The 18,211-nt window shown below is 40.9% G+C and overlaps 1 protein-coding gene across 2 annotated transcripts in view; it reads right to left on the bottom strand.

Moving 5' to 3' along the window:
* Positions 1-626: 626 nt before the first annotated feature.
* The window catches only part of LOC143281687 (uncharacterized), a 53,396-nt gene continuing 35,811 nt past the window's right edge, over positions 627-18,211 (bottom strand). For both annotated transcript variants that reach the window (XM_076586939.1, XM_076586938.1), the window contains exons 6-15: positions 18,007-18,072; positions 17,357-17,472; positions 13,864-13,937; positions 11,460-11,554; positions 9,397-9,552; positions 6,439-6,551; positions 5,441-5,530; positions 4,032-4,137; positions 2,288-3,321; positions 627-1,596 (exon numbers count right to left, since the gene is read on the bottom strand). In XM_076586939.1, the coding sequence (XP_076443054.1) occupies positions 1,504-1,596; positions 2,288-3,321; positions 4,032-4,137; positions 5,441-5,530; positions 6,439-6,551; positions 9,397-9,552; positions 11,460-11,554; positions 13,864-13,937; positions 17,357-17,472; positions 18,007-18,072 (1,943 nt within the window). In that variant the 3' untranslated portion in view covers positions 627-1,503. The remainder of the gene's footprint in view (positions 1,597-2,287; positions 3,322-4,031; positions 4,138-5,440; positions 5,531-6,438; positions 6,552-9,396; positions 9,553-11,459; positions 11,555-13,863; positions 13,938-17,356; positions 17,473-18,006; positions 18,073-18,211) is intronic.

The raw sequence follows: 18,211 nt of genomic DNA, 5'->3' as shown, positions 1-18,211 counted from the left end.
ATAAGATGTCTGTGCAGGTTCTAAATGTATGACGTTTTAAAATTCAAAATGCATGTTTCACACATCAGTGTTTAAATTGCAAACGCACAAGTGAGCATGGTTTTACAAGGAAAATTGTTGTTTTTTTTCATCATTAGCTGCTAGGTGTTTGGTTTTTTGTTTAATGATTGCTTAATGTATTTTTATATTTTATCAAGGTTTCTGAGTCATTTTTCTTTTGTTTTCAGTTGTGTTCTTACATCATGTATGCTTTAAATATATAGGGTTAGATAAGCATACTGTTTTAGCGCTGTATAGGAGAATAGTGGGGGATGATCTGGGGGGTGCTGGGAAGAGGGGTGGGGGTAGGGGGAGATTGAAGGGGGATAAGAAAAGGAACAGAGTGAGTTCAACCTGGTATGTCTTATGTCTTTTTATACATATTTGTTTTAAATGTATTTAAATGTTTTATGTCCTACATGCAGCTGAAAAAACACTTTTCCATGGTTTATGGACAATCAGTGGTATCTTCTTCTTCTCTGTTCGTGGGCTTCAACTCCCACATTCACTCGTATATACACGAGTGGGCTTTTACGTGTATGACCGTTTTTACCCCGCCATGTAGGCAGCCATACTCCACTTTCGGGGGTGTGCATGCTGGGTATGTACTTGTTTCCATAACCCACCGAACGCTGACATGGATTACAGGATTTTTAACGTGCGTATTTGATCTTTTGCTTGCGTATACACACGAAGGGGGTTCAGGCACTAGCAGGTCTGCACATATGTTGACCTGGGAGATCAGAAAAATCTCCACCCTTTACCCACCCGGCGCCGTCACCGAGATTCGAACCCAGGACCCTCAGATTGAAAGTCCAACACTTTAACCATTCGGCTATTGCGCCCGTCAAAGTGGTATCTTACAGACAGTATCATACTGTGTAAGTCAAGAATACATTCAGTCAGGACCCATTTGCCCCACACCGGTCAGGACACATTTCTGTCAGCCAGGACTCATGTTTTCTATCACAGTTAGCCGACATCAAACAAACAAGCAACACAAAAAACGAAGACGGAACCTGCCCCCCTTCTGCTTTCTTTATGCAACACCACTCTGTGAATGTTGGAAATCAAAACTTCAGAGATCAGACATTGCTGAACTGTTGGTTAATACAGAACATGATTATTGTCAAGAACAAAAACCCATTTTCCAAGAAATGGCATTCCTTAAATTTTTTTTTGTTTTTCACTTCAGCTGATAACACTACTAAAGTAAGGGCTACACACACACCAGGCAAGTCAACACACCAGGCAAATCATAACTTTTCCAGGCCATTCCAACAGAGTTTTTGCCAGCTGTACATTCATGAAAGGTATGTTCAGATTTGTTATCAGAGAGTACCAATTTCCTTGTTATCAGAGAATACAGCACCAATTCTTTTGTCATCAGAGAGTACCAATGTTCTGAGTAATGCTAATAAACTTGAGTCAGTGACAGCAATGCTGACGGTGTTGCAGCCACAGTCAGTTCATACGGCCTGAGGTCTTTGCAGAACTGACAGGGAAAGCCTCTCCTGTCTGCTGGAGGTACCGCTCTATTGACATGTTGGTTGGTGTCTGAAACACAAAGCAGTCACAGCCTGTCATCACCTGTAAGGGAATTTCAAAATGTCAGGACCTGTAAGGACTTGTAAGCATTCTCCAAAACAATGCAACACCAACAGTTCCCTGTGGACTGCTGATCCTGAAATGCAACACACTGAACCAGGGTGTGGCCAAGTATGGAGGACCCGGAATGAGTGGCACAGAGCCAGTGCCAATAAAACCCCAGAAGATGGGACCTAAAAGACAAAAAAAAGGGAAAGAAAAGTAAAGAATAAACACACACTCACTTTGCTTTTCTATCAAAGAACGACAAAGAAAACACAAGAAGAAAGAACAGGATAAAAATATAAAACACACACACACAAAAAGATGATGGCACTCAATGCCGAAAGTTGTATTTGCTTAATTCTCTTTTTTCCATTTCATTCATTCATTCACTTATTTATTTTTTTCAATTGATTTATTCATTAATTTGATTGACGAGTGAGAAGAAGATCAATTTGATAACTTATCCTTTTTTTTTCCCCTCAAGGCCTAAGTGCGTTGGATTACACTGCTGGTCAGGCATCTGCTTGGCAGATGTGGTGTAGCATATATACAGATTTGTCTAAACGCAGTGATGCCTCCTTGAATAACTGAACTGAACTGACAGTCGTGAGCAATGTAAAGGAAAGAGGAAACTGTCCTCCAAACGTTGACCCACCTTTGGGGATTCCCCAGCAGACTTGCGTTGCGGAGTCCTGGAGGAGGGGGTGCCGGGTTTGGAGAAAGAGCTGCGTGTGGCGGCGGGAGGGGGTGGGGTGAAGGTCCGGTCCACCTTCCTCCTCTTCCCTGGCGTTACCTGCTCCGACTCCTTGCCCAGGCTGGATGACCCCCGTTTGGGCGTGCTGCCCTTCCTGCTGCCTCCTTTCCCCAAGGACGGAGCTTGGTCACATCGTGAGGGGCTGGGGGAGAGGGGGGAGGAGGGGCCAGGACTCCCCGCGTCCTGCCTGGGACTGGACCTGGTCATCCGGTACTGTGTCAACCAGTCCACTTTCCTCTGTGGGGGGGTCGGGGGAGGGGGTGAGGGTTTATGCTGTGGAGGGTCCAGCACACTGTTGGGCAGGGAGGCTGTGGGGGAGCTGAATAGCTGCCTGGGCCTCAGGGAGCCGTTCGGCGTGAAGCTCAGACTCCTGCGCGGACTCTTGGCCGGGGTGAGCTTCCTGGGGCTCTTCACTGGGGTCAGCCCTTTCCTCCGGGGACTGTGGCCGGGGCTGAGGCCTGGACTCTGAACGACCTGACCGGGCACTCCTCCTCGGCCACTGTTGCTGGTCTTGCTGCAGCTCTTGCACAACACTGTCCTGGGACTGGGCGCCCCTCCTGAGGGAGTCTCCTTCAAGGCCGTACTGCTCTGCTTCTCACACCGACACGGAGACCGTTCTCCATCCCCACAGGGAAAAGACAGTGCACACTTCGTCACAACAGACCGCAGCGCATAAGGACTGGTGGAGGCAAGCGGCGATGCTGTTTTCTTTGGGGTTCGGGGAGAGCGGCGTGGGGTGACACAAGCTTCGGCAGGTGTGGGCGACTTGCTGCCCCGTTTCTGATGGTCTCTGGACCCTGAGACCCCCTCTGTCAGTTTGTGCGTGGGGGGAGGCCACGTCCCCATGGGGTCCACTCTTTTGTAGTGGTTGTAGCCGATGAGGGGGAACATGTCGTAGTCCACAACCACACTGCACTGACGAGGTTCCTCCTTGTCTGCAACAGACAAGGATGAACTGAAGTGTGTTACTTTCCCATCTCATCACACAGAGCATTCACTACAAACAGGGACCAAGCAGTATCATTTCCCATCTCATCACATGGAGAACTGATTCACAAGGAACACCAAAGTTAAATGAGAGCTCTTCAGGATGGCTTCATATACACACCCACCGGTCAATGAAGTTGAACAAAATCATGCAATTTTGCTAGCCTAAGACGTCTCACTTTAGAAAAGACAGACCTGCAAATCCCTTAACAGACTTGAGAGGAATATTTTCAGCATGAAAAAGGCATGTCTGAAAGTTTAGAGGAATGCTGTCATTAACACACCCAAAACATAATGACATGTCATTTGCAATCCAAACTGAATACTTCAACCATTATTTCTAAAATAATTATCTTGGTACAATTTGTTGTATGACAACTGATACCGATCTACTGTCATGGCAATTGCTCCTATCATGATTCAGATTACAATTCATCATGATTCATATAGTCAACTGATCACTACCTCGGTAAAAAAAAATTTTAAAAAATAAAAAAGTCATGTAACTGATATGGATGGTAACCATCCAGCAATAGGAAACCAGAGCCCTGGAATTCCAGGAAAAGATTCAAGAAGAAACAAAGCCCTGGAAAAGAAAGAAGAAGAAACAAGGTGCAAAGGAAAAGCCCTGGAGAAGCAACAAAGTGCGGACACTCACAGGGGGGGCCAAAGGCAAACCCACAGATGGTGGGGTCCTCTGTGTGGGGATCCCTCAGGGCCGGCCGCCAGATCTTCAGAGACATGTCGTCACCCAGGGTGGCCAGCTGTGCGCACACACACACACACATTACTACTGTTGCCATTGTTACCACACACACACACGCGTTACTACTGTTACCAACATTATCACACACACACACACATTACTCCTGTTACCATCGTTATCACACACACACATACACACTCGTTACTAATGTTACCATTGTTATCACACACATTACTACTGTTACCATTGTTATCACAAAAATGTCACTACTTACCATTATTAGCACAAAAATACACACACATTTCTACTGTAAACATTATCATCACACAAAAACATACACATTGCTACTGTTATTATTCACACACACATCTATTACTGCTTGTTACCAAATACACAAACATCACTACTGTTACCATTATCATCACACAAAAAATACACACATTACTACTGTTATAATTTATCACACACACATATTACTGCTGTTAGTGTTACCATTATTATCACACATACACATTACTAGTTACCATCATCACACACACACACGTTAATACTGTAACCATTGTTATCAAACACACATAACTACTGTTACGATTATTATCACACAAACACATTACAACTGTTACCATTATCATCACACACACACATTACTATTGTTACCATTATCTCACACATACACACATTACTACTGTTATCATTGTCATCACACACATGACTACTGTCATTGTTATCACACACATTACTACTGTCATCATTGTTATCACACACATGTTACTACTGTTATTGTTATCACACACACATGTTACTCCTGTTATCATTGTTATCACACACATTACTACTGTTATTGTTATCACACACACATGTTACTGTCATTGTTATCACACACACGTTACTACTGTTATTGTTATCACACACACGTTACTACTGTTATCATTGTTATCACACACATGTTACTACTGTTACCATCATTATCATACACACACATTATTACTGTTACCATTATATCCCAACCACACACATTACTACTATTACCATCATTATTAAACACACATTACTAATGTTACCATCATCTTCAAACACACATTACTTCCGTTACCATTATCATCACACACACATATTATCACCATTACTGTCATAAATATTACTTATAGCCCAACCACACACATTACTTCTGTTACTATTATCACACACACTCACATTACCACAAATATTGCTACTTTCATCATAATTGCTTGTAGATCAACCACACACATCAGCAAAGATACACACATGCACACAACAAATGATACACAATGATATACAGTGTGACACACATAAACACACACTCATATACACACACGCACACATAAGCACGTAAGTCTTACCTTGCATATATCAGTGGGTGACCAGTCCACAGCCGTGACAGCTGCAGAGTGGCCGACCAGATACACCGGCTGTTTTGTTATGTCCTCAATCTGTTCACACAGTGAAACAATCAACAATAGACAATGACAGACAAGCTAAATAAGGTCAACGGCCATTTTTATGACTGTTTTACAAACACATAAACACACACCATACAGACACAAATGAATGTATTGATTTAAATGTCATCATTGCACACATCAATACACACCGACTGTTCAACTTATCCATTAACAAAATTAGAATGACTTTTAAAAACTTACACACCTAGATTTTTTTAAAATCAGAAATATACAAGTTCTGTCAATCAATTCTACTTACAGCCAGAATTATAACGTATGATATAAGACTTAGTGTAATCAGTAAAGAATGTGCAACAGATCTTATTTACTTTTCAACAAATATAAGCAATACTTTGACGTGATGTGGAAGACAATGTCCATTTTTGTCCAACATCACTTATATACTTATGTTAAAACCAAATACACACTTCAATACTTTATAGTCAGCACTCCTGACAATGGTAAACTGTTTCTGTTTTTATAAAGCTTTGCCCCAATTTCTGGAAGCACAGTTTCCTACAGTAAGGTTGGATCGCACTTCGACAATGCAGCAAAATCATTTCACAAGTTTTGTCCAATATCTAAACACACACATAACAGAAGAGGATGACTCTAAATGATTGTCATTTACTTAGGAATAGTCCCACTGTTCTATTATGCCATCTTAAAACTACACAATAACAAAACTGGATTTACAAACTGGACACAATAAAATCACTGATCAAGCAATGATCAGATATTATATATTGGATTTCAAAAATATCTGGAAGCACTTGCATCCTTATATTTACCCACACATACATAACCCATACGCTTCTCTCTTCCACACACACATTCACAAAAACACACACTCAAATCGTTTCCCTCTCACAGTACACACACACAAACACACCCACCTCCCAGATGATGCCACACTTATCGCCAGAGCAGTTGAACAGATATTTCCCATCCGGGCTGACAGTGGAACGCAAGAAGAAGTTGTCGTGTACGCCACCAGCAACAAAGCTCTCTGAAAAAAAACCTACACAAATATATGGCTTGAAACAGTTCTGAGTTGGAGAAACAGGGGGAAGGAGAACAGCACAAGGGGGGCAAGGCAGGGGAAACCATGATGTGGAAATGAGGGAGGTGCCACAGTCATCTTTTTAGGAAATCAGCGTACACTATACCGAGGCTCAACCCTCCGTTAGTAGCAGAGACTGACATAAGTTTACAGTTGGACCAACATCAAAGAGAGAGAGAGTTGTATGTTCTCCACTGCAATGGGAATTCACACACACTGACATGAGTTTACAGTTGGACCAACATCAAAGAGAGAGTTGTATGTTCTCCACTGCAATGGGAATTCACACACACTGACATGAGTTTACAGTTGGACCAACATCAAAGAGAGAGTTGTATGTTCTCCACTGCAATGGGAATTCACACACACTGACATGAGTTTACAGTTGGACCAACATCAAAGAGAGAGTTGTATGTTCTCCACTGCATTGGGAATTCACACACACTGACATGAGTTTACAGTTGGACCAACATCAAAGAGAGAGTTGTATGTTCTCCACTGCAATGGAAATTCACACACACTGACATGAGTTTACAGTTGGGCCAACATCAAAGTGAGATGTGTATAATCAATGGTTTCTCCATTGCAATGGGAATTCATTAACAGCTTAGTCTTTTGTGAGAGACTTTGACTCTCAAACCAGGAGGCAAGACTGAACTGGCTCTTAATGCTGCAGCCTTGTGGGCTCGTTGTGGAACACTCTAACACCAACTGTCCTAAAGCCCTCTTGGCCGAGAGTGGGGATGTAACTTGGGCAAGACACTCCACTAAATCAAATTCTAACCCAAATAGTCGAGACAGCAGTTACCTCCTGTGTTGTTCTGATGGTCATAGACTAAATTAAGGGATATATTTTTTTTCTCTCATATTACTTTAGAAAGAGTTAAGTGCTCAGTTCAGGTTCTGAACTTACCAAGTTAACTTGCTAAGTTACTTTTTCTGACAAAATCTTTGTTGTTGTTTTGGGGGCTTGGGGGTGGGGGTGTACATGGGCAGCAACTCCCACATTCACTCACACGTAAAAGTGGGTTTTTACGTGTATGACAGGTTTTACCCTGCCATATAGGCAGCCATACTCCATTTTCAAGGATGTGCATGGTAGGTATGTTCCTTTTTTCCATAACCCATCAAACACCAACATCGGTTACAAGATCTTTAACATGTGTATACACACGAAGGGGGTTAGGCACTAGCAGGTCTGCACATGCTGACCTGGGAGATGGGAAAAATCTCCACCCTTAATCCATCAGATGTGCTGAGACCAGGGATGATGGATCAAACCCAGGAAACTCAGTAGAGAATTGGATCCAGCGCTTTGACCATTCAATCGTCACACCCATCAATTTATTCATAAAATGGTTATGAATTCTAAATTTCTTTTTTTCCCCCCACTGTTTCCAATATTTTCAAACTCTGCTTCTCATAACCACGACTAAAATTATTCAACTTTTAGTATCAAACTTCTAAACACTTCTCTTGACTTGAGAAAGGCAGAGTCGTTCAGTAAACATGTGAATACTGCTCCCATTCAATATGAATAGACTGTCTTGCACTGTGAACATCAAATCAGAATGATGTGTCGTGTTGGTTTGTGTTGTGTTGTGTTGTGCTGTCATGTACTGTGCTGTGCTGTGCTGTGTTGTGTTGTTTCATTTTGTCATGAGTTTTTCATTGAGCATCTGTTCCAGAAATGTTTAGAACATCCCAGGAACTTGCTCATTGGACATACAGTGCATGCATCATTTCCTTTGTCAATGCATGCTTATACAGAGATACCAACCTATGTCTTGTGTTTGTGGGAACATTCAGGAAATTTGGTAGGAAAATTTTGAATCTGGAAGGAACACTGGGACCCTGAGCCACATCAGCAAACATGCATTTTATCTTCAAGGCATACAAACACTTCGGCCTTCTTGCAACACGGTGTAACTGCTACAATTAAGCTGATTGGTCCACTTAATGCTGTTTCAAAGTATCTACAAGGCATACAAACACTTAGGCCTTCCTGCAACATGGTGTAACTGCTACGATTAAGCTGATTGGTCCACTTAATGCTGTTTCAAAGTATCTACAAGGCATACAAACACTTGGGCCTTCCTGCAACATGGTGTAACTGCTACGATTAAGCTGATTGGTCCACTTAATGCTGTTTCAAAGTATCTACAAGGCATACAAACACTTGGGCCTTCCTGCAACATGGTGTAACTGCTACGATTAAGCTGATTGGTCCACTTAATGCTGTTTCAAAGTAAACACACACACCATTAGCAAAGCATCACCAAGTGAGACCAAGGTTAGTAGAGACTGCCCTGGCCTCGTGATCGACAGGTCTAGAGCGTCTGGGTAATGTTACAACAGGAAAGCATGTGACCATACTATCTAGTCGAAAATGAACTCATCCGAACAATTTTGACGTTGGCATAACGTCAGAACAAACTGCAACCAAGCGTAAGAAATTTCAGCGAAAATGTAATTTCTGGCATCTCTAGGAAAGCATGTGACCATGCTATCTAGTCGAAAATGAAGTCCTCGGAACAATTTTGACATTGGCATAACGTCAGAACAAACTGCGATCAAGCAGAAGAAAATTCAGCAAAATTGTAATACATATGTAGCTGGCATCTCCAGAACATCCCTGGGACCAGGTCATTGAGCATGCAGAACGTGCATCCTTTCCAATGTCAAAATGCCAGGGATGCATTTTTATGCAGTGCATTATCAGAAGCTGTGTGAAGTTCGCTGAGGGCCTGCTGTGTCATGTGCTTAAGACACAGCACTGGACAGTACTTACGCTTGGGACACACGGAGCTGGCAGTGTTCAGGTCGTAGCGTAAGATGCTTTTGTCAGCGTAGCTGACGTAGAGCTGGGACTTCCAGGGGTCCATGCACATGGTGACCACGCCTCGCACCTTTTTGCAGCATGACGTGCTGTTGGAGTTCCTAAGTCCTGTCAACAGCAGTGCCAAACAGTGCACAGTCACTCTCCATTATGCCTGTCACGTCTATCCAGACACACTGACCATACACACATACTACTTCCCCTCCCCTTCCCCCAACCCATCCTGAGGACCTGCCAACCCCTGACGACAGTAGCATTTTCATGAGAAACAAAGCTGTGAACAGCAGCTCACACTAAGTAGGGAGGGTGTGCAGACCCATTTTCGTCTGATTTTCATGGAGGTTCCACGGTTACTTTTAGTCAATACCATGTGCACAGGCGCATCTCCATTTCCTTTTTCTCCAGGTCACCAAATGGCTAAAACTTCTCATGGAAATCGCTGTTCTGACAAAAGGATTTTGAACATTTGCAGTGACTATTTTTGCAAGTTTACAAAATATATTTGGTTTTATAATTACACCCATTGTTTGCTTTAGTCTTCTATGTTTATTTTAAGCATGTTTCTTGTCATGTATCTACCATTACCTATTTGAAATGATCCATTTATAAACTCTGCCGAAATGTTGCTCAAACAAAGGCAGTGCAAACTCAGAGAAGCCAGTTATGCTGGCAGGCTGTCCATGACATCATATGACCTACTTCTTGCTCTGTGAGCGACAAAAAGTCCACCACAAAAGCGGGCCTGCACACCCTCCCTAATATATGATTTATCATCGCTGTTGATCATGACCCAACAAAGTTTTGACAGAAAAGACCAGTTCATTTGGGTGTTTACATTTTCCTGACATCAACTGAGTACACTAAAATGACGCTGCAAACACTGTCATCACCCAGACACGTTTCCCAGTTTCCTAGTAGTGTCATCAGGAGCTGACAGGGTTATGTGTTCAATGAGAATTTTCATGAAGACTTCTGCACAAATAACTAAAGAATCAGTTGAAGTCTTGCTGGATCTCCTACAGAATGAAGAAATCAACAGAACTGACACTTTCCTCCAATTTCAAAATGTCACTAATCAAATTACATCATTGATCAAGCATTCAGCAGCATCACTTTTAAGGGTTCATTGTCAACTCAGATTTTTCCTCGCAGATGAAGGTTTAATACAAGTATTCTTTGCTGTAGTGCAATCCTTGAGCCAACAATGTGGCTGGTTGATTCTTTGCTGTCAAAGCTACTTCACTGTTGAAATAAATAGACTTTTTCTTTTCACTGACCCCCCACCCCACCCCCCACCCCACCCCTTTTCCTTCCTTCCCCACATATAATACATAAAAAGAGCTGGTCAGGTGGCCTACATACCAAGTGCAACATCATCATAAATACACATTCACAGAGTTGCTCATGTGACCTTAATTGTTCAAAAACATTAGAAAAACTGTCTTCTTTCTGGCATAATTACCATTGTTAAATGAGTTTTCAAACAGGTATAGCTTGCTAATGTTTACGGAAAACTACCATGTCCAGAGATGCCAACCCCTGTCAAGTGTTTGTAGGAACAATCAGGAAATTTGAAAGGAACATTCTGAATTTGGTAGGACTCTGAGCCACATCAGCTTGTTCCTTGCACTTCACAGCTTAATCCACTGAGTGCAGACGCTGTTTGACTGAGATTTAACTTAGCCATGTTCTCTTTTGTTTGGGCAAAAGATTAAGCTGATAGGTCCACTCAATGCTGTTTCTAGGTATACACGCACATTATTAGTTGAGCATCATCAAGTGAGTCCATGGTTAGTAGTGACTGCCCTGGCCTCGTGATGGATAGATCTTGAGTGTCTGGGAAAATGACAGGAAAGCATGTGACCATGCTATGTAGTCAAAAATGAACTTGTCAGAATAATTTTGACACTGGCATAACATCAGAACAAACTGCCATCAAGCGTTAAAAAAGGTGACGAAATCATAACAGTTGGCATCTCTGCATATACTATAGACCACGAGAGAGCAGCACGTACCTGTGCGGCAGGGGTAGGGGATGATTTTCAGGGGTTGAGGCACAGAGCCTGAGGCGTTGTTGTACCACTTCCTAGTGTCCCACAGCTTCACTGCCCTGATCACACAACAGTCAGACATCAGTCATGCTTTTTGAGGTGATCAACACACTGAACAAACATCAAATCAAATCAAATTATGGTGCTTAGAGCCTCGCCGACTCAAGGCTATCACCGCCTTTGCATCTACTTCAAGTCAAGGGTAAAAAAAGGTCACCACTTCAAGCTTTTCAGTCAAAGTTTAAAAACTTTCCTGAGTTTAAAACATTCAAATCAGATTAAAAATGTTCACTTCTTTCAAGAAGTCCATCAGCGTTCACAGACTGACATCACAAAACAAAGTCTTCAGAGAATCTGCCGTGTAATGTCCTGGTTTAACGTCATGCAGATCCCAGCAGTCAATGAGCACATGTTTCACCTTGAGAACCTCATCACAGGGAATACATCGAGGGGCCTCCTCCTCCTTTAACAAGTAAGAATGAGTAAGAAAAGTATGCCCCGTGCGCAGTCTGCACAGCACAGACTCCTCCTTTCGATTCTTCACAACCGATTGGAGGGTTTCTTTTAGGTCTGGATGAATTTGGAACAGCTTTGGGATCAACAGACATCAGTTGTGCTTTTTGTGGTGATCAAAACACTGATCAACAGTTAGACATCAGTCATGCTTTTTGTGGTGATCAAAACACTGATCAACAGTTAGACATCAGTCATGCTTTTTGTGGTGATCAAAACACTGATCAACTGTCATACATCAGTCATGTTTTTTGTGGTGATCAAAACACTGATCAACAGTTAGACACCTGTCATGCTTTTTGTGGTGATCAAAACACTGATCAACAGTCACACATCAGTCATGCTTTTTGTGGTGAACACTGACCAACTGTCAGACATCAGTCATGCTTCATGTGCTGATCAAAACACTGATCAACTGTCAGACATCAGTCACGCTTTTTGTGGTGAACACTGACCAACTGTCAGACATCAGTCATGCTTCATGTGCTGATCAAAACACTGATCAACAGACATCAGTCATGCTTCATGTGCTGAACAAAACACTGATCAACAGTCAGACATCAGTCATGCTTTTTGTGGTGAACAAAACACTGACCAACTGTCAGACATCAGTCATGCTTTATGTGGTGATCGAAGCACTGATAAATAGTCACACATCAGACATGTGCAATAGCCACGTGGTTTCAATCTCTGGGTCCCAGATTTGAATCTTGGTAACAGCGCCTGGTGTGTAAAGGATGGAGATTTTTCTGATCTCCCAGGTCAACATATGTGCAGACCTGCTTGTGCCTAAGCCCCCTTCATATGTGTGTGCAAGCAGAAGATCAATATGCACGTTAAAGATCCTGTAACCCATGTCAGCGTTCAGTAGGTTATGGAAACAAGAAAGTACCATGCATACACCCCCCCGAAAATGGAGTATGGCTGCCTACATGGCGAGACAATAATGGTCATACAGGTAAAAGCCCACTCATGTACATACGAGTGAACATGGAAGTTGCAGCCCACGAATAAGGAAGAAGTAGTCACACATCAATCATGCTTTTTGCCAGCACGTGTCGATTAACACGAAACAACCAACAGTCAGATATTTCTCATGCATTTTGCCACCATGGAATGATCAAAGCAAAGAGAATTTCACTTCATGTCTTCTTTTCATTTTAAAACAACTCCCCCCACCCCCTACCCCCAAAGTAGTGTTACACTCCTGCTTACTACCCAAGTACAGAGATGAATAAACTTGACATGGAAGAAGTCCCAACTAGGCATCACTGTGAAAAAAATTTAACTTTAATTGGTTGTGAATGAAATGAAAAGGGTTGGGGGGGGGGGGGGGGGGGTTCTTCGAGTGGTCATAAAATTACTTGATACAGCAGCCAGCAGAGTAATGTTCTTGACTGACAATGTGACACAATGTGCAAACAGCAGCTTAATGTTCTTGTCTGACAATGTGACAAAATGTGCGAACAGCAGCGTAATGTTCTTGTCTGACAATGTGACAAAATGTGCGAACAGCAGCGTAATGTTCTTGTTTGACAATGTGACAAAATGTGTGAACAGCAGCGTAATGTTCTTGTCTGACAATGTGACAAAATGTGCGAACAGCAGCGTAATGTTCTTGTTTGACAATGTGACAAAATGTGCGAACAGCAGCGTAATGTTCTTGTTTGACAATGTGACAAAATGTGCGAACAGCAGCGTAATGTTCTTGTTTGACAATGTGACAAAATGTGTGACCAGCAATATAATGTTCTTGTTTGATAATGTGACAAACTGCGGCCAGCAGTGTAATGTTCCTGTATGACAATGTGACACAATGTGTGGAAGCCGACACCACCAGTGTCAGAGAACACACCCGTCCTTGGAGCCGCTGGATATCAACACATTCTCGTTCCGGTACAGCACGCACGTCACGCTATGCTGGTAGTCCTGAAATCACATTCATATTTGATTTGATTTGATTTCATATGGATACTTATGCAGAGATGCCAACCCCTGTCAAGTGTTTATAGGAACAATCATGAAATTTGGTAGGAACATTTCGATTTTGTTAGGAGCACAGACTCCAAGCCACATCTGCAAACGGGCACAGACACTGTTTGACTGAAACAAACTTGATTTTGCCAGGTTCTCTCTTGTTCGGGCAAACGATTAAGCTGATTGGTCCACTGAATGCTGTTTTAATGTAAACACGTGCGATTAACTGACCATCATCACACAAGACAAGGTTAGTAGTGACTGCCCTGGCCTCGTAATCGATAAGTCAAAAGCGTCTGGGTAATGTTACAACAGGAAAGCATGTGACCATGCTATGTAGCTGAAAATGAACTTGTTGGAACAACTGTGACGTTAATGTAACACTGGAACAAAATGCGATCGAGTGTAACAAAATATGGCGAAATCAGAACAGTTGGCATCTCTGCTCATGGATACTTATTTCATATATATATAAATATATATATATATATATAGAGAGAGAGAGAGAGAGAGAGAGAGAGATAGATATCTATAATGATAATAATAATAATACTAATAATCACAATAATAATGATAATGAATGGCATCTGTATGGCACATTCCTGTAACTTAATTGAGACTCAAAAGTAGGTACCGGCAACCTTTTTAAAAATAATAATAATTCTGTTAAAACATTAAAAGAGGCTTAGATTAAAACTATAAGTCAAAACAAACATCCCACCACAAAAATTATGTTTCTATGTGTATTAGAACCAAAGTTACAACCAACTGAAGGTCATTGAAATTGAGCCATTTTGCCCCCCATTTTGAGCTTTTGGACAAATCTCCAATTTTACAGCATCACTGCATGTATATTGAACAACAGAGACAGCTAAAAATTAAGGAAAATGATATTTTGTTTATAGTAAAGATGCCTTATTTTTTTTCCAGCTATATTACCTGATCATTTTATTGATACTGAGCTTTAAAATCCGGTCTTTTTGCAAATTCTCACATGGCAAAATTTGTCAAAATAGCAACACCGGTGCAGTTTCTTCATTATCAAGCTATTTTATGAAACAAAGTGATTTGTATTCAGCTGAGCAAGGACTTTAAAATGGGGTACAACAATAATGTAATTTGAAGAAAATTGTTTAGATCTGTTGCAGATGATCTGTAACATTTAACATTAAATTCTTCTTTTTTTAAGACTGGACAGACACACATGCACAAATACACATCACTATTCTCTTTCTCTCTGACAGACACACACACTGCCATGACTTCTGAATTAAAATTCATATTCAGCAAATTTTTGTTCTTTCTTTCTTTACTTCTTTTTTAAATTTTTTTTTTTTTTTTTTTTTTGATTAACCTGTTCTGGAAAAAATTTGTGTAATAATCTGTGTTTTGTAAATGAAAGTGAAACCACTACCATATATCTGCTGATTAATCTCATTACAACAAACAGCAGCTTAACATACTAATCATTAATAATTTAATTCCATCATGAAAATAAGGAAAAACGATCATTGCTTGTCTGAGTCGAGCACTTTCGTGCACTCATTTATGAAAATTTCCCCCTGTTAAATGTTTATCGATAATATAATAAACAGTTTGATAGTAAAATCAAATGAACTCAAAGGTTTCAGAACCGACCAAGATCACTGTTGAAGTTTGACTCAGCTGCGACTGCCATTTCAGCATCTTAATGATGCACGGCCGCTCTTTCAACTCGGAGCTTGTCTGCACCAGTAATACCACGCTGTAGTTTTGTATACCTCTCAAAAGAAAATTAAAAGACCTTCCCTATTATATCCGTAATTACTATTGTATTTATTATCAATTTTGAGAATTTTAAGTTTAAAGTCGAGCAAAAATTGCTTTTTATGCGCTATATTCGCAATATGCGGTTTTGTAAGGCAAACTGATATTCACTGGAAAGATGAGGTTCAAACACAGCTGTACTAAAAATAGCTCTGTAGATTAAATGGGACAGGCAAGCCAAGCAAAGAAAAGAGACGCAAAAACCAGTTGACACGATCTGTGTTGGAGCAGTCGACCACGGCGTGCAGGAAGCCTTTCGACTACCAACAATTTTCACTCTTTTCTTCAACGATAAAATACTCATGAACAACAAAAACAGCATTGGAAAGAGGAGAAAGTGAACTTTATTTCCATATAAAACAAATCTTTATTTCTTAATCATCACTCAAGTTACAGGCTTGGGGAAAATGGGAAAAATCGACGTTTTTTAGTCTTAGCTTTCAGTTTAACAAGCGAGGCTGCCGGTACCTACTCAAAGTGCTGGTAATCACCCATTCACACACATTCACGCCTGAAAATAACCATACTCAGCCATTCACACCTACCTCCATGAGCACAAAACGGCTCAAATTATCAACAGTGGAGAAAACAAATCACATAAAAATATATATATACATATATAAGCAGTCTTCCACACACCACAAGACACACATGCAAGCACAATAACAGCAGATCCCAGCAAATGCACATGCATCCAAGTGCGTGTGCACACTCATACACACACACACATATACACAGTTCTTTTCCTGTAAACTCATTAACTCAGAATTGCTTTCAGTCTCCATGTCCATAACTGATACAATGAATTATCGTTTATTGGTTCACATTGCACATAACGAGGGGCCTAGGCCTAAATAAAATGAATAAACCAACTTAGTCTAACACACAGGTGAATTTATTCCCCTTGCAATGAAGATTATATTTGTCAAGAAGAGAAAATTATGTAATCAAATTCCACATTAAGGTGATCAAAGTCGTAAAAATATATAATCAAAATCTCCAAAGTACATCATCAGTTTCCAACAAAAACCAGTGAAGCAATACACAGCAGAAACTACTTCAAGGAGTACACATAACACTGACAATCGCTTCACAATAACTAGAATATTCATTGTAAGGGATTTTTAAATTTTGTATACCCCCCTTCCCAACACACACAGCCACACACACACACACCACACACACACAATACCCATTAACAGTTCTTTTAATAAACCCTTTGAGAGAATAGGGTGTGTCAAGAACAGCACTTCACATGCACACACAATTTTGCTTAAAATCAAACAACAAATCTGCATCTAAACATTATCATGACAATGAACATTATCTGGCAGGAGTACAAACTCACACATGTATGCACAGAGAGCGTGAGAGAGAGAGAGACGGGGAGAGAGAGAGAGAGAGAGAGAGAGAAAGAGGGAGGGAGTGAGAGAGGGAGACAAGCGACTATGGCAGGGGGGTAGGATGTATACAAATTACTGCTGAAACAAATTTTCATTCAGAAACAAGTTTGGGGTAAACTGAATTAATCTGACTTAGGTGAATTTTACAGGAAATGTACTAACCATCAGAATTTCCCATCTCCGCCTCCTGCTACTCATCGAATGCAAGGATCTGCTTTTCCATGTGTTGTGGGCATCTTTGATGGCTCGTTCTGGTGTGTTGGTGGTCCCCGACAATGCTACAGAATAAAAAAGGGTCAGAAGAAAGCAGGGTGAGTTCTGTGAGTGTCTATCTAGGTGTGGGATAAGTGACGGGAAAGTGACGGAATAGGGAGATGTCGGTAAAGGTGAAAAAAAGCAATGTGTTGACATTTTTTGCCGTTGTTGTTTGTTTCTTTATTCAAACACTTTTATTCAAAGTTTTTATTTTCACATTACAACAGATTTGCATTATATATTAATAACAACAGAAGGCTGAATAATGAAAAAAGATGAGAAACCAGGGTATATCTAAATCATCATTTAAAAAATATATGTAGATTACTATTCCTACTATTACTGCTGCTACTACTATTACTACCATTACTACTACTAATAATAATAATTACAAAAGACAAAGATATCTATATATATATGCTCAAACATTCAAATAGATAATAATACAAACACACACATACATAAATGCCAGACTCTGTTAAGCTTGAATGATGGTGGGTTGCCATGATTAAACAAACATACAGTCACTAATGTTGGCCCAAGTTATGAACACTTACTTTTCTTGTTGACTCGAACATCCCACAACATGACTTGTCCATCCCGAGCACCGGAGGCAAACTGGTCTGAACATTTCCAACAAACGACCAGTAAATCATAAAAAGCGTTCTTCACATCTGTCAGCCACACACAACCAATATCATCCAGTTTTACACATATCAATACATGACCAATGTAAAACGGGTTTCACATATTTCAACATGT

Source organism: Babylonia areolata, chromosome 4 (assembly GCF_041734735.1).
Source record: "Babylonia areolata isolate BAREFJ2019XMU chromosome 4, ASM4173473v1, whole genome shotgun sequence".
Lineage (NCBI taxonomy): Eukaryota > Metazoa > Mollusca > Gastropoda > Neogastropoda > Buccinidae > Babylonia > Babylonia areolata.
The sequence above is the reverse complement of the archived record's forward strand: the minus strand, read 5'-3'. Positions and strand labels throughout refer to the sequence as shown.